The following is a 22,024-nucleotide window of genomic DNA, read 5'->3' as shown; positions in this document are numbered from 1 at the left end:
CTCCAGCTCTGAGAACATTACGACTTTACTCTTGCCTCTAACCCCGTAAACTCTTGTCTTGGAAGTAGACGTTAGCAGGAGGAGCAGCATGTGTATTACTCATCTTGAAGACCATACATCACTTCGGGGTGGGCGATCATTTCCTTACTGTCGCACTATTTTTTAACTTATTATGCTAATTTCGATGGCTCCTGAATTTTTTACTGTTCTAAAATTCCTTAATCTTAACAAGTGGTCGAGATGTGGGCTCGAGGTATAACTAGAGGCTAAGTTGATAATTCCATGCACTGACGTCGTTTCTGTGGGGGACGCGACCCCCCAAATAATTAATGAGTAGGATTTTTTATCGTTTTCCTAAAAAATTAAACATTATATTGTTATTTCTCCTGATGGAGTGTAAAATGGGGTAAAAATCCTAAATAATTACAACTTCCAAGGGAGCGGGGTAAAGTTCTCGCCGGAAAACCAAATATTGCGGGTTCGATTCTCACATGAGTAAGTTGCCTCTATCTAGAGGGTGGATGTTCGTGTACGTTTAGTTTTTAACCGTTATAAAACCCCGGTATAGGCCAGGTTTTCGGTGGTGTGGTAGTAAAAACATAAATTAAAAAATTATTATTTTTTTTAATTTCCGGGAGAATCCCCGCCGAACCACCCTCCCACTGCCAGGTATTCCATACACCCCAGACCTCCCCGAAACTCGCCCCAACAAAGTTTAATACAATTCGCTACCTTGGTTTGACAAGGTTATAACTGACCATCAGCTGGTTTTGAGAAAAACCTTGTCAAAGTTTTAAACTGCTCTATTTCTATTATTGATAGGAATTTATTTTTGATTTTCGGCACATACACTAGTGATCCACTAGATACACTGGTAATTATTACTTTAAGAAAATATGTTATTTATTTTATTTTTTTACATGTTTATATGAGTAATAAAATAAGTAAAATGCAGTTAGAACCTTGTCACACCAAATATTAGTTTTTTCTCCTTGCAGTTGGAACTTTGTCACTGTTCTAAATCTGTTATTATTTTACATAGAGGAATAAAAACCGGTGAACACATAGAGAAACATAAACTTAGTTATCTTGAGTGGATACCCCAAATTTTGCAAAAATGTCAGTTAGAACCTTGTCAAACCAAGGTAGCGAATTGACGCCAATGATTCCAAGCATTTATATTTTCTAACAAAATGTCCAACAATGTATATGATGGCTGGCACTAAATACTCACTGCTTGGCCTATTTCAATTTCGATACACGTTTTTGTGTTTCTTATGCCGGAGTCAGTCTAGTTAGGTTGCAATAAAGTTTATTCACCACAGGCATGCCCGATTTATAGAGTAAACTGTTTGAAATTAAGATTATGAGCGTTATTTCCCCATCATGGAAGAATGTCGATATTGATATTATGAATATATATTTTACAACACAGTTGAACCTGAAAAACAATAAAAAGGCTTGACTAGTCATAATGCGTTTTTTCTTCAAGTTTTCCTCCTTAGTGCAGGACAAAAGGTCTAGATAGTACCAAAATGAACATTTTAGGGATTATGTTATTGTACAGTGTTGTTTGCTTTAAATTGTCATCAGTACACCATGGTATGACTAATACCTATGATTTATTCTCGTTCATTTGTTTCTTGTAATTTTGTGTCCTATTCTTTAGACATATTGGAGAGGCGTAGTTTGTTTCTCTTTGTTAGAGATTGATAAAGCGTGGAGCAAGGAAGTGCCTGCAGATACTGTTGTTGAAGTGCCGTGAATGGAGTGAAATTAGCCTAAAAAGAATTTTTACATTAATAAATATATTTTTATTGCATTTTCAATATGTAAAATGATACATTCATGATAGGATTCACAATTTCCTCATCCCCTTTAAGTTATGATAAGTTTATGTCAATCCTCTCCTTTCATAATTTATTTCTTTATCACCAAGATATACATCATAGGTACATAAACCTAATAATAGAAAGTCCGCCAGTAACTCTTTTCCGTGCAACTTTCATGGAAATAATATCACCCGAAAATCGGTCCTTAGTATTCCAGACATGTTTTCTCGCAGAGATTTTTTTACGCTCTATGACGACTCTCAGAATTCTTGATTTCTTTGAGGATCTTCTTCAGCTGGCTATACCTTTCATGTTTCATCTTCTGACCTAGGGCGCTTTGCAACAGATTACCTCCTCCTATGGAGTCAATTTCGCGCAGTAGGTTGCCTCCACCTATTGGATCCAAACTCCTGAGTAGGTTACCTCCTCCGATGGGATCAACAATCTTTGGCAGGTTACCTCCACCTATTGAGTCAATTTCTCTCAGTAGGTTCCCACCGCCTATTGAGTCCAAGTTTCTTAATAGATTTCCACCCCCGATAGGGTCGACAATCTTAGGTAGATTTCCACCACCAATGGAATCTATATATCTCAATAGGTTACCGCCGCCTATTGAATCCAAGTTCCTTAGTAAGTTACCTCCTCCAATGGGATCCACAATCTTGGCATGGTTACCTACACCTATCGAGTCAACGTGTCTGAGAAGGTTACCTCCACCTATCGAGTCAACGTGTCTGAGAAGGTTACCTCCACCTATTGAATCCAAACTTCTCAACAAGTTCCCTCCTCCAATGGGATCGACGGCTTTTAGCAAATTTCCTCCGCCTATGGAGTCAATGTATCTTTTTAATAGGTTTCCACCGCCGATAGAATCCAGGCTCCTCAGTAGGTTGCCTCCTCCGATAGGGTCCACGATCTTGGGTAGATTTCCTCCTCCTATGGAGTCGATGTATCTTTTTAGTAGGTTTCCACCGCCGATAGAATCCAGGCTCCTCAGTAGGTTGCCTCCTCCGATAGGGTCCACAATCTTGGGTAGATTTCCTCCTCCTATGGAGTCGATGTATCTTTTTAGTAGGTTTCCACCGCCGATAGAATCCAGGCTCCTCAGTAGGTTGCCTCCTCCGATAGGGTCCACAATCTTGGGTAGATTTCCTCCTCCTATGGAGTCGATGTATCTTTTTAGTAGGTTACCACCGCCGATAGAATCCAAGTGTCTCACCAGCAAATTGCCGCCTCCAATTGGGTCAACTTGTCGCAAAAGATTACCGCCGCCAATTGGATCAACCTCCCTCAAAATATTACCACCTCCAATGGGGTCTACTTCTCTTAACAAATTACCGCCACCAATAGAGTCAACTTCTCTCAAAATATTACCACCTCCAATTGGATCAACTTCTCTTAGCAGATTACCACCTCCAATTGGATCAACTTCCCTCAAAATATTACCACCTCCAATTGGATCAACTTCTCTTAGTAGATTACCACCTCCAATGGGATCAACTTCTCTCAAAATATTTCCACCACCAATTGGATCAACTTCCCTCAAAATATTACCACCTCCAATTGGATCAACTTCTCTCAACAAGTTACCGCCCCCAATAGAGTCTATCGTCCTCTTCAGCAGATTGCCACCCCCGATAGAGTCCAGTTGCCGCACCAGGTTTCCGCCTCCAATGGGATCGACTTGTCTCAGGATATTTCCTCCTCCGATCGGGTCGACTTCCCTCCTGAGTATATTTCCTCCGCCTATGGGGTCCACCTCCCTCTTGAGAAGGTGACCTCCACCGATGGAGTCCACGACGTACACGGCTCCTCCCGCCCTATGGTGGTGGCGCTGATTTCCCCGCATGCGGGCCTCACCTGACAGCGCAATAATCACTCAGGTGAATCATCCAGCGAGAATGGAATTCGGGTGGTATTTTGAGAAGTTGGGATGAAGGTTTTTCGCGTTTATAAGCGTTGCTGCTCTTCCCTCCACCGTAGAAACGAAGCCAAGCCTCTAAGGCTGCATGTGAGTTGTAGATAACGACATGGAATGAAGGCTCACGAAGCAGAATAAGCAGGAGTTGGTTGTGCTCCAAACCTTGCAAGCAATAAAGCCCTTCACCATTGGCAGCACCGATTGCGTTTTAGGAATAATCGTCTTCAGAAAAATAGAACCAGATACGTGCCAGTGCGTACATATGGTATTATGGCTTGGAATATTCTTATCATCTAGGGGTGCGCTTGAAGATTAGGGGGTAGGGTAAAATGAGGTTGAGGTTTTTTGCGGGGTTTGAGAAAAGCTTTGGCATAGTAGAGTTATGGTAAGAAAAGGAAGCGAAGAAGAATAACAGGTATATAGTTTTAACCCTGGAAAGTTCTCCAGTTACTCTTTTCCGTGCACTTTCACGGAAGTAACATCAAAGTACCGGAAATCGATCCTCATTATTCCAACATGTTTTCTGACAGAATTTTTACGCTTTATGATGATGCTCGGAATTCTTGAATTCTTTGAGGATCCTCTCCAGTTGGCTGTACTTTTCGTTTCTCCTGGAGGAATGTGATGCTATATTTGCGGCATATTAGCTATGAATTTAATAGTGGCGTATCAAATGAGATAATATACGAGATGATGCGATTAAATAATGGATTCGCGCTGTGGATAAAAGCTTACATACGATGAAAACTCCGTAAGGAGGAACTTATTCTATATTTAAGGCCATCAACTTGCGGGAAGCCTTTTTGTAAACGAGAGACGTATATTGATTTATGATGAACCGATACATTGCCAATTGGTGGTTAAAGAATACCTTTTAAAGTAAAACTGAATTAAATCATTCCTTCATTTTTATAGTGTGAATTTTGTCCTTTAGCGTGTATTTTAACTAGCATTGTATTTTAATAGCTATACTTCTTACCTACATGGCTGTTATGACTGCGTTGCTTGTCTTTGTATCTTTTAAAATAATATACAATTAGATGGTGAGAAATAGGAAACAAAATACTAAAGTGAAGTAGGATGATTTTCAATGAACAGTTCACTCATAAATATTTTATACAAAATAAGGCGCAAATAGGCGCAATAAATACTAAAATAAAATAAATGATTCTTGATAATGATTTTGTTACGATAAATTATTAAGACGGTAGCCATCTCTTGGTCTTCGATAATAAGGGAAAATATATCATTTAAAGCATGGCAAAACAATCTATTACGAAATGAAAAGGGCAATTAAATTCTCTCGAATTGCTTTTTGTTGTTTATTACGGTATTTAAGAAAGAGCTTTAACAGCTAGAGTGGAGATCTCACAAGTTCGCAGTCTAAATCGTCGTTCGCGAAAGAACACACGGAGTCCGAGGGAGAGCGCGGAGTGAGGTCGTATACATTAAAGCAGAAGTCGTCATCGCACTTTAAACATCCCTCGGAGCCCTAATCCGATTTTGGTTTGTTGAACGTCCCCTAATTTTCCCTCGCTTCACGGCGCGGTTCTGTGTACAGTCTTTGCACGCTCGGGTGCAAAGAGTGTGTGGCAGAGAGGCAATCGTTTCATGTCTTTTTTTCATCCCCTTGATGAAATCACCGGTATGTATGGAGGAAGGAGACGGACGTAGGGAAGAATCACTCTCTTGAGCATTGTTTACGGTTGCCGTGCGTCGAGTTTATTTATTTTTTTATTTTTAGCTCCACGTTCAGTGCTTGGGGGATGGTTGAGGGGGGGGGGGGTCGGGATGAGGAGTGAGACCTTTTCGTTACAGGAGGTGAGAAGAGAAGGCATTCGTGTTGGGAGATAGCAGGTGGGCATTTCGATTCATTTCGGTGATTCGGATCATCCGAATCATTGCTATGAATCAATCGAAGGGGTCGGGTTAAAATAGTGCCAACCATAATTTACAGCGTTTTGAGATATTCACGTTTTAAACTTTGGTTAAATCCATAATATTTTTATTTATTTAACAACCAATTTCAGCAAATTAGTATTAAGTCTACATTTTTAAATGCTAAATTACATTATAAGTTGAAGATTTTAGTTAATATTTTTCCTCAATAGATAACGTGGGCAGATCAGTTTGGCCCGACCCCTTCAATTGTTTCAAATCGTTCCAAAAAACCCAATGAACCTTGCGAACCAAATGAACACTGCAGATCAAAATGAACTCTGTAGCGAAATGTGCCTCGGTAGCGCAGTAGGCAGCTCGTAACTCTCATCACCTTAAAGTCGTGAGTTCGTTCCTTACCCGGGGTGTTATTTTTATGCCGGCCTCGGTGGCAGCGGGGTAATGCCCTCGGCTGCCAAAGAAGAGGTCGTGGGTTCGAGTCCCGGATGGGTATTTGCCTTTATTCAGGGAAAGGTTTTTCGTGTACGTTAAAATTGTTGTTATGTTGAACACCCCAGTGTAAAACGCAGTTTAGAGCTGTTTGCGGTGGTGTGAGAATAAAAAAAAAATTAGTAAAAATCTCTGGGAACCAAGTGAGCATTGCCACTAAAAGTAAACTGAAAGCTAATCCTTGCCTTCATTGTGAATTAGAAAGAAACATACGAAAAAAACAAGCACATTGAATCAAATGATTCCGCCTATGTTAACAGGAATTGCGCAGATTCTTGAGTTTAAAAATGTGAATTACCGAATAGAACATTTTAAAATTTTTAGTCATGTATTTTAATGAATTTTTTTGAATTTTCTCGTCAATCACTAATATCAAATTTTATTTTTACCCTTCTTCATGTCGCACCATGGTTGAAATTGGTTTAGCGTCGTTATTGTAATTGTTATTATATTTTAAATATCACCGTATTAGGACCAGAATATTTAAGTGTGGTAAATAACCATGGGCCTGCTTCTTTGCCTCAAGTTTTTTTTCTTCATGCTACGATTCTGTATGAACTTAAAGCTCGACATGAATCGCCAGACCACAAAAACCGTGTGCACCATAGATTTTCATTATGAGCAATTTATAAGGAAAACAGTACTCCCTATACAATCCAGCATTTCCATTCACCATCCCTGCCAGTTATCCAGCATTTTTATACATGCAGCTACCCAGCGGGTAGCTCAGTAATTTCGAATAGACTAGCCTACTTTGCAGGTGAGCCTTGTCCAAGGCAGAAAATAGTGGAAGCAGTGCTGACTGAAATGGGAGCCTTCCACTTCAGTGGAATAATGTGAACTATTGATACGAAAACTTACAGCACAGTAATGAAAGTTTAATTTTTCTTTATTGTAGTTTTACTTTACGTTAGCTCTTCGATTTGGAGCATGTACTATTGTAGTGTTTAATACAATGCATTAAGTTTCATGTATGCATGCAATAAAACATAACTTCTGCCGTTTTAATTGCGTCATTATTAGTGATTTCCAGTAATCCGGTATTGCTCTTGTCCGAAACCTGCCGGATTACCGAGTGATCGCTGTAATTATTTTTTTCAATTCATTCGGTGGTTGATAATAATGAATCGTTCTTTACGAATGATTCATTCAAGAACTATAAATCTCTGCGGGAGTGTATGTTGCCATTGTGGTGGGGGGAGGGAGGGTGGAGTGAGGGTGTATGGGGCGTGCGCTTGTATGGGAAGGAGGAGGAGGTCGTGCCGATCTGGAGCGTGGATAGCAGGCTGCAAGGTCGATCAAACACGCTTCGACGCCGCTCTTATAGGCCAACGGTCAACATTCCAACCGAAAGGAGTGTTTTTTAGGTGCCCTAGTCCCAGAACTCTCCCTGCAGATTTTTTTTCTTCGTATACGGCTTCCTTCATACGGCATTTGGACGGTTTTACTCGAAACATTAGGGACAACTCGATGCAATAAATTACAGATTATAAATGCACTCTGTACTTTTAGATTTAGAGCTTACGATTACGTTTTATAAAATTACGTGCCAGTGCATATACGTATTAAATTTTAAGATATGAACAAATTTACGAGAATGTTTACAAATTTTATGGTAAATGTATGATTTTCGCTGTTTAGCGTAAACAAATTGTAAGAACAACTATTTAACTGTAGAATTTTTATCCGATTCTAGAACTACGTATATTTTGGAATATATAGCATCTTGTTGCTGTGTTACATGTTTTCCGTGTTTTCCTCGTATTTTATTCTCCAGCATATATAAATGCTTTGATTAGAATTTTAAGAACCCTAATTTGTGCAGACGTAACGTTGATTAGAATTGTGGTCTGGAAACTTACTTAGTTAAATCATAAATTTCATAAGGGACGTATATAATACAAACATTGTTTTCAACTTGTATCATGGGCAGAGTATAGAATTTCATGTTGGGGTGGGGGCAGTAATCCCGCACGGGGGTTTAGGGGCTACGACATATCCCCAGTGACACGGGTGGGGGGGTTTGGGGCCATCTACCAGATGATACATTCAAATAAATCTCTGCTAACAGCATTTTAAGTATTATCTAAGGCTATAAGGGAATAGCCGAATAAGAATTTGAAAAGTCCCCCCTCCGGGATTTTTCTCGGACTTAGAGCATAGGATTTGGGATCAAAAATGACTAACCTCCCCACACTTCCAGCCCGCTAGAGGCCCACTAGGGCCGGCTAGATCGAAAATTCGATTTCCACTCTTTTTTAAATATCTCGGGATAAAAAGCACATTTTTCAATGCAGTTTGCGCCATTTGATGGCTTTCTTAATGACGCAGATGCCAAATTTCTTTCATAACTTTTCAGTGGCATAAGGAGAAATGGCGTCGATTCAAAAATTTCAAACGCTAGTTTTCATAAAATACTTTTGAGAGGGCCACAAAGAAAAATTGCTTTTCGAAGGAGTATTTTAATACCTTTCGGCTAATGTAATTAAAAAGGAACATGTCGGTGATGGAACATCGCGAAAAACAATAAAATAGGCGATTTTGGCCCTTTTTTGCTGTTTTTTCCATGACCGGTGCCCCAATAACACCCATTTCATACCATGCTCCAAGTCCGAGAAGAATCCCAGAGGGGGGACTTTTCACCCTCTTATTCACCTATGCCCTTTATGTGGACTTTCGATATTCATGTTTCTATTTTACTTGAATGTGCACTGTGCAGGTTTTGTACTTTGTTTTCGACAGATTACCATTTCAGTTGGTGGTCCAGCCTCCTCCAGCTCTCCCCTAAACTCCACCCACGCCTTGTCTAAAAATTGTTAGCATCGTTTAAATTGAGACTTATTCACTCTTATATTGCCTTTGCTCTTTCTTTCACTTCTTTCTTTTCGTCTGTTTTTCTCTCATGTATGTTCCTTTATTTTTCCTTTAGCTGCCTCCAGTCCTTCTTGATAGATGTCAACTGCTCCCTTTTACTCCCTCGTGCCATACTTCCTGGTGTTTTGAGTGCCCTTCGTTTTGTCCCTTCAAGGTTTTTACGTTTTTATGTCGGCCGAGTTTCGTGCGAAGCACACCCGTGACGTTAATTTTCTATTCGAGTTGAAGTTTGGCACGCAATCGTCAAGATTCTGACACCTCCATTTGCCCAGGCCCCGCGGCGGGCGTAGCAAAGGTTTTCAAGACTCATCCATGAGGAGTGTAGCACCTCGTCTCACGCTTAATCCAAAGATATTAATGTTGTTCCCTCCAATGTTTGTAACGTTAATTCAGTATCTTGGAGAATAGGTCTGGAAGAATTTTAAAATAATATATATGTTTCCCAAAGTTTTGGCATACTAATACACCTTCATCAATGCTTTTGTTTTCAATAAATTGGATTAAAACGCTATACTGCAATAATATTTGCAAGATATTGCATAAATTCATTGAAAAAAGCCCTGATGAAGGCGATGAAGCCGGCCTCGGTGGTGCCGGGGTAAAGTCCCCGACTGCCAACCTAGAGGTCGCGGGTTCGAATCCCGCCTGGGTGGCTTGACTACCATCCAGGGCATGGATGTTTGTAAATGTCTAACAAGTTAATTGTAAGAGAGGACAAATCTGTCCTAAATTCGCTTGTATAATAAAGACAAATTATTATTATTATAAGTGTACGAAAGCGTTGGCAAATATTTACATTTAATATTCTTCAAGACCTATACTCCAAGACACCGAATCAATGTTGCATATACATCTCAAGAGAACTAGAAGAAACATGTTGGCAACGATTTGTTCGAAGTAAAATAATTGAAATAATTTTATGCAATGAATAATATTTGTAAACTCAAAGAGAAGAAATATGCTTTCGGAATTATTCTTGGGGAAAGTGATTTTGAGACACATTCTGTTCATCAGTCAAATTTTTGGGGCGTGACTGTAAGTGAAATGGAAATGAATAAATTCGTCCCTCTAAAATTGCATTGAGGAAATTGCTTGGGGTCCATCAATGCAGGGAGCCCTATAGAAAGTTTTTGGCGCTCATTTGAAGGATATTTATTTTAGTCTGGATCAACGGTTTTTAATATATAGAATTTGAACTGAAAATTGTATTGGTTTCGCTTTCCCAAATTATTCCGTCTTGTGAAGAAAAACGGTCATTTTGTCCTGGTATGCTATCGTTATGTTTTAGCCTTATGGTTATGATTCGTAAACTCGCTGAATGAAACCAATGAGAGATATTTCTATGACTGGCAGTCGGGAGGGAAAATTATCTAACTTGCTCTATGGTGGGAAATTATAGAATATTCTTATTTATGGAAAAGAGTTATAATGATGCGTCCTTATTTCACGAGTGCCAAAATCACATGCAATATTCCTGATACTTGTGATAGAGGCTTTGATAAACTACGTTTTGAAACCTATTTTTTTAAATATGAAATTGGTATTTTAATTATTTACTGCTTTACTTGCAATGTAGCTGCAAGCAGGAAAGGAAATAAAACAAAGGAACCAGAGCACTTTGGCGAGTTCGTATGTTTTTCTTTATGCAGGAATATTTTGGTTTGGATTCTATCGACTAATATATCATCTCATTAACACAGGTGTGGCCTTGTATTTTAGGCTTGATTTTAGTGTTTGTTGAAGTAGTGAAAAATATGTTACATCCATTTTCTATGTTGTTATATCGCATTTTAGTGGTTCCAGAGAGGATTACTTATCAATGGTTAGATGCAACATTATTATTCTTTCATAAAAATTCGTTTTCCATTCCCAAAAATGGTATATTCTTCGTGCACATCTACCGTGAATTTAATATTTCTTGGTTCTCCTTTAGATTTCAGTATGGTGAAAGTTTCAACAGTGCAAGTATTTACTTAAGGTGCGTGATGCTAAACAAGGGTAGCGGTTAATTATTGTAGAATGCTCTTATCTGAGGACTTTTAACCTGGCCCTCGGCAATTGTCACGCGAATGCACGAGACATGTCCAGCCGAGAGTCCAGTCCTACAATTATGACTGGGCGAAGTGTTTCATCTTGGGCACGCAGGCCGTAACTACTCCCTTAAATATTGCCCACCGACTTCCTGCTCCACGCATGAATATGCGTTTCTAATTACGGATAAAAATGTTTTTTTTATCATCGCTTCATTATGAGAGCTTTTCTCATTATCGAATGTTTTGGTAATAAGGATTACTCAGAGCGTGTGTGACAGCAAAAGGTAGCATGGTCTTTGGGTGATGCCTAACGAGCGAATAATCATCCAATGTTTAGCGTGATATGCTGAATGAATTTTACTTTTGCCTTTCACGTCAGCTCTTTCGTAATGGGCAAAAGAAAAATGTTATCTTTTTACCTGTGGTTGCCTAATGGAAGCTTCCTGTGATATTAATTTTGAGGCGATAAGCGCGTGCGATGTGACATGGACTTCAAGTTGCTGAATAAGGTCGCAACATGTCGTTAGCTGTGAAAAAGTTGTCATTGATTAAAATTGAAGTGTATTCGTAGTTCTGTTCGTGTAATTAATATCAGATATGTTTGAATACCTTACTAAATGGCATTTTGAATGGGTATATTTGTTTACGGCTAAAACAGCATCGTTATAATCAGGTACATGAGAGATTGGAGGATATCCTTATTACTTCTTTTTGACAGAATACCAAAAAATGTTCAAAAATTTGAATACTGTAATATAAATATTAAGTATTTGAATTCATACTTACGATTGTAAAATGCGAGTATGCGTTTGTATAATAGGTAAAAATGTTTTCTGTTAGGGTACGGTTGACCTTGCGAATATTCAGGCTATATCTTAGCCACACATTTTAAACTAGCTTTGTTTCTTCTTTAGTAACTTAAATACTTGAAGCTGAGGGGAATGTTTTGTATATAAATTTGCATTGAAGTTTGATATTGATTCGTAAAACGTTTTTGATCTTATGGGTTATTATTCCGTTTTCAATCTGGATTGGTATTTTAAGCGTATAGACAATACTATATACATTCTACATGAAACATGGCGTTGAAAATCTTTAAATACAATTTTTTGATATTTACTGGACTGAAATGTAATATTTTTTAATTGGTCACCTCTGGTTTTTGTGTGGGAGAGAAATTCTCTTTGCAGTATCTTACAGCATAATGAGAAAATTGTTGTCGTTTTAAAGTCAGCAGATAACATTAGTAAAAATGTCTCTATTTTGATTATAAAGTTTTAAAGAGCAAAATGCCTAAGTCCTTCAGTGATATTTTAATTTCTTGTGTCGTCGGTGGCCATAGCTTGAAGTTCTATAGGATCTAAAAAAATACTTCTAATGTGTTTCATGCATAGTTAAATATTATAAACATTTTATTTCCTATTTATTTTCTTTTTTTTTCGTATTGCGAGACGAGAAGGAATCCAATTTAAAAAAAGAAGTTACAAGGGCTCCTGCTCCGTACATGTTTTGTTTTAATCGGTTGAGTAGTTTTCCCCTGATCTATAATTAATTTACTTATTTTGTTATTATAACAATTTCATGGCCAGTTTGTGAACATTAAGATTATATTTAATGACTGATAATCTATTATTCATTTTGCAAACTTTATTTTTCACGCTCATAATATTGCTATGTATTTTCGTTCGAAATTGCCGACAATTCTTATGTTAGATTTCGCTTTCATTTTTTTATTCAACAAGCGTCTTTGTTGCCATATTTATTTGACTAAGGGGTGAAATCTGGCGCATAGTTACCTTCTCTTCATGACGTCCTTAAAATGATCATTTTCGTTTCCATTCTTACGAACAAGATCGCGACTTGATTCAATCTAGCATCCGGCCCGGAAGACTTCTGACGTAATTGCATTTGCTATCGGTTTTCAAATCTTGACGAGACGTCACTAACTATCTCAATTTTATGCGTTGAGGAGTCTTTTTTTTCTTTTTTTGGTGTGAAGAAAGAGAGTTCTATTCAAAGTCGGATCCCTCATCGGGACCCTCTTTCATGATTTAGCCTACAGCCTTCTTCTCCCCTTATCCCTGGGGACCATGTCTAAGGGCTTTATCACATCATGTAGTGCGTCTCTCATTCTTTATCTCCATTTTGGCCTCTAATTCCTTACCCTCCATCTCTTCTCATTTTACTTCTCATCCGGCTTCACAGATCCTACAATCCAACGATCTAATTTCGCTACGATTCCTTGGCAAGAATTTATTTCAATTCGCCCTTCCTATTTGAATATTTTGTGAATAATACCTTTCTAACCTAACATTTGTATACACCCAACTTTCGCTCGCCACTGTGTAAATTAAGTTTGCCTCTATAAAGTCTCGAAAAGTTAGCTCTTGGTTAATCATTACTCTTTGAGAAAAAAAAGCCTTTATCACCGGTGTAAAAGCCCTGAGTTCAGAATGGTCCCTTAGTAGCATATGCCTGATAATTGGGTGGGCTGGATTTGAATAATTTGCCGGTGCCATAGAGCGTGTTAATATTTCAGCTACTAATGTGATGGTGCACAACTGAGACTCCAGAATCCTTAATTTATTGGAAGTAAATGTTGCTCCTGAGATGGATCGTGGATTACATCAATCTTGTGAGAGTTTTATTGTATTTATAAAATCATCACACATTTCTTGTTGGCTCAAAAGAGTAAACACATATTGAGATTATTTCAGTTGAGTAACCTATATTTTGTTCCATAATTCATGTTCTACCATCATTTTTTATATTATACCAAGCATTTTTCAGGGGGACGATTTTAAATACAATTAATGGTGAGTATTGATTAGGCGAATGTATCTCATTCACAATGTTACATTGATTTTATTAAAAAAAATAGTGATATTTCAGTGTACTAAGGTCATATAAGTGAAAAAATGAGGGAGGGTATATATAATATTTTCAGTTTACCTGCTAATGATTTGTATATTAATTTTCCTAGATTATAAGTTTAATTGTATAGATTTTGCTTTTAGTACAGCACATATGATCTTAATTCGAATCACTATTCCGGTACACTCATTGAAGTGGTCATTTTAGCTACTCTATATGCTAAGAAACTGAAAATACAGCATTTTCACGTATTTTATCGTAAAATAGGTAACGTACGCATGCGCCATTTAAGACTTTTATCAGAAATGGATTGCAATCAGTTCTTTGACCGATTCCTACCTGTCTGAGAAAGAGCATTTGTGCTTGGACATAATTAAATTCCATTGGTGCTTAGAAATATTTCCAGTATCAAAATATAAGGTGAATGTCAGGAAGTGCTTGAATGCCATGAAATTAAGTTATTTCCAAAGTATAACTGAAATACATCATTTGTGTTAACTCGTGTTTTTTATCCCTATAATAGTCGTTTCCACAAAAGTTTGAAAACTTCCTGGAACAGTCTTTGCTGGAATCGGGAATGGAATATGCTCTCCAAACTAATGTGGTTTGGAAGGCGGAAATTTCATCAACTATTTAGGCGCTAGAGGAGTCTTAGTTTCCAAAAGGTGCCTTATTCACTCTCTCAGTGATCAACTGGAAGAATCACTTGTAATCTATCTGGAAGTTCACGCTCTGTTATGCCTTAACTTCACCCCCTAATGAAGTGCGGAGGGAGCAATGTGAGTGAAAAGTTCCCTCCTCTCCTCAGGTGTGTGAACTCCCACGCTCTGAGTCTGGGGTTCACAGCCTTTCTCCAGTCTTCGTGCGGTTTCCTACGAAGTTCTTGCTTCTAGGAAATAGCCCTCGTGGAAGCATCGTCAGGGAGTTTCTAAAGGTCCTTAAACACATCTGAATACTAGTCTTTCCGGTGTAGGGACTTGAAAATGCGCTAGCAAATGTTAAAATATGAAGCACCGTGAAAAAATTAGGTACATAGGTTCTGGCAACTTCTGATATCTCGTGTGTAATCTCGAATCACTTTTCTTCCTTATCTTTTCTCTCTCGTTCATCGTGAGAAGACCTACGTATCCATCGGTTTTCAGAAAATCCAAACAGGGACTGTTAACGTAAAATCCGTATCTATATTGACTCATTGCTCATTCCGTCATGCCTCGTCTAACGCTTTTTTCTGTATAAGTGTTACGTATGTATTTTATTTTACATGGGAGATAATTTATATTTTTTTTCAAATGTTTACGCTTGTCTTAGATTTATCAAACTTTCATGAAAAAAAAATATTTCATAAGTGATTCCAAGAATGTGCTATATTCAAAGAATGTGCAATTCTTAGAATGTGCTATACTTGTTGATAATGCTATGCTAATTTAAAATATTTATTCTTAGATATTTATATGGAATTTTGTCTTTATATTATCATAATGTAAAATCTTCTAACCATAATTTTGTAATTAAATGTGAGTCGGCGGATTAAAATCATTAATGTTTGAAAATATAAATAGCATTATTTTTAGCGCGGTAATCATTTCCAATTTTAGTGTTTAGGGGCTATAAATTATTTGGCACATATATCCACTTCCTTCAGCCAAAGTTTGAATGTAATAGGTTATTTTTAAGTCAAAATGATGAGGGTCATCAAGAGAGATTTTTGTAGTGAGTTTCGTAGTGTTTCTCAATGAATCTAAGTATCTCTTTCCTCTCCCTCCTTTACCTTCGAAAAATCCTTCAGTCACCCTCTACTTTCGACGGTGTCACCCAACCCTTCTCCACCCCTGGATCCTAACCTCCACTCCACTTCCTTTCGCGTTTCTTCCTCGAGAACGCACGTGTTGAGGTCCTTTGCAGCACCAGTCACTCGTAAACTCAGCAGGGTCCGGTCCATTATCCCCTCCCGGACGAGTGGGCTTCTACTCAACCCCTTCTAACCTCACTTCAGTCTCTGCGGTCGCTCCAGCGTTGATTTAAAGCCGTACCTTCATACAGGTGCCGACCGCTTGGAATCAGAATTTGAAAAAAATTAATGTGTGTTATCCAGGAAAAGTTCTCTTTCCGTATAGGTAGCAATCTCTCTCCCTCCATGCGAGACCTCTCGGTTGGCCTCGTGAAGTTAAGCCTTAATTGATGCTGTGCGTTCGTCTCTCAGAAGGAAATCATTTCGCGGTCATGTTAATTACGAATTCATTCGCCGTTCTGGTTTCCGCTCGCATTTATCGATTTTGGGGTCGAAAGCGTGAAGGTATGTTATTTTTCCATCGGTCATCCCGTTTTTGGAATTTTCATAAATTTTGTGAACTTGGGAAATACTTTCACTTGTCGAAGGAAAGGTCGCAGGAATTCGCTCGTCAATATGCCTCTGTGAGAGTTAATACAGGAAATAAAAATCATTCTCTTTATTAATAACGTTAAACACATGAATTGAGTCATATTACAACACTTGAGCGTTAAATTATGGAATGTATTTTAAATTTAATGCTCTTTAAATATCCCAATGTACCCTTCAATGTGGAACCTATTTTGTTGGTCTCTAGAAAACGCTGGCGAAACTGAGATTGATAAAAACAGAGACTAAGTTCAGAATATGTTCGTTAACTAAATATTATTTATAAAGCCTTGGTGGTACTACGGTTTTAGACACATTTTACGGGAGAAAGATGAATATCATTCACAAACTTTAGTGTCTTGGTAAACTTCTTAATATGTGTACCTTGACGTCTTCTCGTGATATAAATGGATTCCATATTTTACTCATTGTCTAGCTTTACTTAAATGTTTTTACAATCCAATGGAATTAAATTTCTCTCAGTCATATAATTGATTAGCTTTTCTCAATTGACCTGAATATTTCACTGTTGTATAACTATAATTATCATACTTTTTTATTTTATCTTAACAGGAAAATTCTTGAAACACTGGCTGACAATTGATTTACCCAGCCTCTCTTAAAACTTAATGGGGTAATCGTGCCCATCGATTGATACATTTCTAATCAATGAATGTATAAGAAACACCTTTAATTCTACAACTTTAATCTAATTAATATATGTTCTTTAGCGTCTGAAGTAAATATTCTCCTCTAAGGGGAGGCGTGATAACTCAGAGAGGAGCCACTGCCCGAAGGGTTTTGGTTTTCGAATTGTGTGTGAAGACTATCAAATTTCTCAAATACAAATTGAAGCTACTTGAGGCTCTACCCTAAATGCGGGACATTAAAACTGCTGTGGCTTATTCTGAGGCATTCTCTACTTATGCTTAGCAAATTTCTGGTTGAATTACTATCGAGTTTTTACTGCAAATGAGAACGTTCATTTTTATCGTTTTCTCGATCACTGAAATAGAAAAGCCACGAGTCGTGGCTATGAGTTTTTATTCTCTAACGTTGTTGCGGTTATTGTTAACGAAAAAATAATTAAAAGGCCGCGAAAACTTAGTCATTTTCCGACACATTTTGCGCTTAATAAGTTACAATGAGCCAAAATTATATGATACCAAGAAGTTTTTTTTTCATAAAATGAGAAATGTCTGTGTCATTATTGTACTAAAACATGGAATCGTTTGGCCTTTGAAGTCTTTTTGGTTCCCAATTGAAAGGCAAAATTTAATTTTATCACTTTCTTGGGAATGGTCAATAAGAATGGCAAGGTTGTTGCTTTTACGTATGTCTCATCTTTCTTAAATGTTATGGGAATATATATTTCACATACTGTATTCCGGGAAATCAATTTTCTCCTTTTGCTTACCGGCAGCTTTGTTTGTTTCTGAAATTGCGAACACCCTCTGAGCATGATTTTAAAGGGAAAGGGACTGACTTAGCATTGGAAATTGGATAGACAACAGCTGAAGCGTGTGAACTCTCATTTTAGCCTGTAAAAGGCTCAACCAAGCTTTCAACAGAACTCAAAGCAGGAGGTCGTGTGTGACGGCGTAGCTTGCACGCGAAGAAAAACCCATAAAAAATAATATACACTGAGGACACTAATCGATGAAAGTCAACGTTCAGGAAGTCTTTGGGAACGATTTTTCTGTTTTCAAGTTTTCAAGCTTAAGCCATCAAATCATGCCCAAAAATGCATGAATTATATTATAAAATGAAAATAATAATTATAATCGAGTAGATACAAGGTTACCTAATACTATTACTCAATTTCAAGTGTCCGATTTATATTTAGGTGATTGCCGATACATCAATAAACTCTAAAATACAAGAGAAGAATTCATATGATATAATTGCGCGAAATTTTTGTTGAAACTCATCCTAGATTAAACGATATCCATAAGAAGATTATGCAGATAAAGTATAGCGGCTAATGATTTTCTCTGGGTCAGTAATTATATTACCCCAAGTCCTGACTAGTAAAAAAATGTTAGCCGACAAATTAACCGTTTAAAATAAATGTTTTCACTTCTTATATTTGAGAATAGTATAGATTTGAGAATGTCCTTTCTGACTGAACGCGGATGGAAATTATCGTTGAAAAAACATCCATTCCCAAAGTAAACCTACCATTTTGGTATTGATTGTTAGGTTAAAAAAATATATAATTTTATGCAACCTGCCTAAATTTAGATTGTGTAATAATAGCCCTCCTATTCAGCAACTTGCAAGACATTAAATGTGTGTGTGTTGCCTACGTAGCAGGATGGTATAGAAGAGTATCTTCTATTGCTTATGCGCGTCATCTTCTCACACACATACGGCTACAATATATTTCAATTGTAACTATTTTGGAATTGCGCTAATATAACATATGTAAATACATTTAAAATATTTCTACAGAATTAAGGGGTTGAGAGCTCTTCTTGCTTAATATCGGATATATCTGAAATGGTTCCACCTATGATGGATCTCCATTTCTCTTGGCAAGTAGGTATAATTTACGAGCGAAAACTCTATCATTGGATAAGTTTAAATATTTTTTATGCTTGTCTGAAATATGTTCTCATGCAAAGTTTATTTATGATTTTACTCCTGTTTTAAATTAATTATTAGACTATTATTTATTATTTGAATATTTTATATTAATAATTATTGTAGGTGGACCCACTTTTATTTATTTTCCCAGTAACAAGTATTTTTCTATTTAATCATTTTAAATGAGTTTTTCATCTTCGTCTCATTTTTATTTAAAAATCTATTCTGGCTAGTTATCTAGCATTCCGCCCAAAAGACATTAAAATTCAAGTCAGTATTTGTAAATTCCCTTCAAATAACTTGCGTTTGATTTCCGGATTCTGAAAGGTCCTGCCTGGTGTTTATTGACACCAGTAATATGCGGAACAAGCTTATCGTATGAATAGCATTTCGTTCCTTTTGGTAGTTTGGTATTAGCTTCAAGCCCGATGCCTTGTGATGCGGAAAGTAGGTAAAGGCATTATTGGAGATAGGTGCGGTCACCTGCCACTTGGTTTCGTCAAAGGCAGACTAATGGCTGCCTAATAGTCCCTTGAATCGAACCTAAATTGATTCTCATAGATTTAACGGATCTTAAGTTAACCTTTTATGCACGAAAAAGTACTTCATTTTAAAGTTTTTGATTTATAATGAACCGAGCTCCGGCAGGCTTTCGTTTTTTAAGGAAGCATGCTAGAGTGAACTTTTTTCTAGCCCTTATAAGCTTGGAAATATAAAATATATTTTGATATAACCAAGTATTTAGAATCCTTATCTATCAGGATATTGTCAACCTTTTAGCGTCGACCTCGCATGGTTGCAAATTTTGAAGTAAACCTAGACTATTAGTTTTTATCCAGAAAGAGAAGCCCTTTTATTTAAGTATTTGAAACTTAAATTATCTCAGTAAAGCAAGGTTTTAAACATGTTAACCGGATTAATTATTCATCTTTTATGGGTTTCTGAAAATATTAAGAATTGTATTCAAGCTTGAGGTAAAAGTCTTTCGTATATGATCCAAGCCTACACTTTTTTGATCTGAAGAGTCGTTCCAATCGGCACAGTGTATCTGACAAATTAATTGCATAGATTGGCACCGAACTTAACTCTAACCTTGCTCTTTTATTGCACTAAAGTTCAACTCTCAATAATCTAATCGTTCCTTACTGTTGTACAGAATTAATGGCGGTTTTGGATAAAAATATCTCGTGAGAGCGGAAAATGATGGTTGAGCGTAATATTTTTTCTCGCAGCTATTATATCAGCAGCGAGTTTTCTTAAAAATGAAGTCTTTTGAAATTTCTCGCAGCTGGACGATGCGTGAAGTAGCTGGAATATGGGAGAACGTGTCCAACCGTTGGCGGAAAGCAAACACTGGAAAGCGCTTCAGCGCTCTGGACACGATAAAAGCCGTTCTGCTAACAGAAGAAAGCAGCTCATCCTTCATCCACTCAGGCTGCGAGGGAGAGAGAGAGAGTTACAAAGTTTCGTGGTCACGAGCACGAGTAAAGAGAGAGATAGGGAAAAGTAGGCGCAACAATCCTTGAAGAACATCTGGCGGTGCAGATAGCTACGTAGAGGTGGTAGATGCGCAAGATAAGAGGATTATAAAAGCTAAATTGAATAGTTTGAGTTGCTAAATAAGGTGATCTTGGAAGAGGATATGTCAAGTACGGGTAGTTAATTTTCGAAACCTTATTCATCTTAAATTTGACGTGATTTGCTGATTTAAATTTACGAGGTATTTATTGGACCATCTTTTTTCTTTTTGACTTCGCTATGGTAAATGTTGCATGCCGCTTGCATAAAAAAAAATCGGTGTTCATGTAATTGGGATCAGAGAGTCTTATCAGCAAAAATTCAAATCCAAATGTTGATAGCCAGAAACACTGAGTATACCTTAGTTTTCATTTAAAGCTCTTTTTTTGCGGAAGAAAAGCTCTAAATACGGTTTAGAAATTACACGGCGACGCCAAGTGGAACATGTAGAAAAATAGACTTTGCTGCTAAATTTGCAATATATGCGTGTTTGAGCTGTGGCAGTAATAAAAAGGACAATATTTCGTTATCTTCTTTAAAAAAAACTAGTATTTCAAATATGTATCTTAACTTCTTTGTATTACCGAGGAAATGTTTATATTATCGTATTTCCTCCTCGGTTGCGCCAATTTCGCGCCGTCACTTTTCATTTTGCATCGGGCGTTTGATGTTACTATTTTTCAAGGATTTTTCATTCCAGGCCTAGTAAATTCATGTTTTCATTTTTCATGTTTCAAGTTTTTGCTCCGGTTTGCTATCAATTTACAATAGACTAGATATATTCTGTGACTAATTAACAATGGCTCTTGATGATAGTTTGATCCACTTTGTTTTAGCACTTTAATGCATGAGATTTCGGTTGTCCTCTCGCTGGCAGCATTTTGTGTATGAGCACCTACGAAGGATTTTCCGTAAATTGTTCCGCTGACTCCATCCCTCTTCTCTTAAAATAATTGCATTGAGGACGCAAGATTTCCCTTTGCAATCATTTCCTCGTCCCCGCAATTTGAAATGCAATCATGTTTACGAATCTCCATCAGTGAAAGGATGTGGGAAAATCATCAATCACGAATTAAAGAAGCGGAGGAAAATATTTTTACTTAATTTAAGCATACAAAAAATCTGAAAATTTTAATGGAACAATGAAATTTTGCCCTTATTTGTATTACTTCTTATGAAATATATAATTTTTGCCTTAATTATTATTTTGAAAAACGTCTTCTTACAATTCCAGGAAAAAACATTTTCAGTGAGTCAGTTTGTGTAGATTTCTGTAGATTTTTTAAAAGTTTCTATATGAGCAGTCATTCAAAAACAAAAAAACAGGCACCAACAATAAAAATTATTATTAAGATAAAGATGCACGATGCGGTTACAATACACGAATATTTATTCCATTTTGTGTTCCTCCTTTGAAGGTATAAATTCCCGCTGAATCTCATAACGTTTTAATAATTGTTGCTCCTTGTTTCATCATCAAATTCCTCCGTTTTTCACGGTAATTCATGATTGTGGGTTGGGAAATATCGTCATAGTGATATCATTTATAATAAGTCTTTCTCACGGAATTGAAATGTCATTGTCGAATTTTTTCACTATGCAGGAAAACGCCATATTT

At 37.2% G+C, this 22,024-nt stretch overlaps 1 protein-coding gene across 6 annotated transcripts in view; it reads right to left on the bottom strand.

The window, feature by feature from the left end:
* Positions 1-1,791: 1,791 nt before the first annotated feature.
* The window catches only part of LOC124159109 (armadillo repeat-containing X-linked protein 4-like), a 117,254-nt gene continuing 97,021 nt past the window's right edge, over positions 1,792-22,024 (bottom strand). Inside the window, exons 3-4 of one of the 6 annotated variants that reach the window (XM_046534664.1) lie at positions 2,550-3,692; positions 1,792-2,513 (exon numbers count right to left, since the gene is read on the bottom strand). In XM_046534664.1, the coding sequence (XP_046390620.1) occupies positions 2,074-2,513; positions 2,550-3,692 (1,583 nt within the window). In that variant the 3' untranslated portion in view covers positions 1,792-2,073. Of the gene's footprint in view, positions 3,693-22,024 lie in introns of all 6 variants that reach the window. The other 5 variants (XM_046534662.1, XM_046534666.1, XM_046534661.1 and 2 more) reach the window with 5 other exon arrangements.

This window comes from Ischnura elegans, chromosome 5 (genome assembly GCF_921293095.1).
Source record: "Ischnura elegans chromosome 5, ioIscEleg1.1, whole genome shotgun sequence".
NCBI lineage: Eukaryota > Metazoa > Arthropoda > Insecta > Odonata > Coenagrionidae > Ischnura > Ischnura elegans.
Note: the sequence above shows the minus strand (reverse complement) of the source record. Positions and strands in the feature narration are given on the sequence as shown.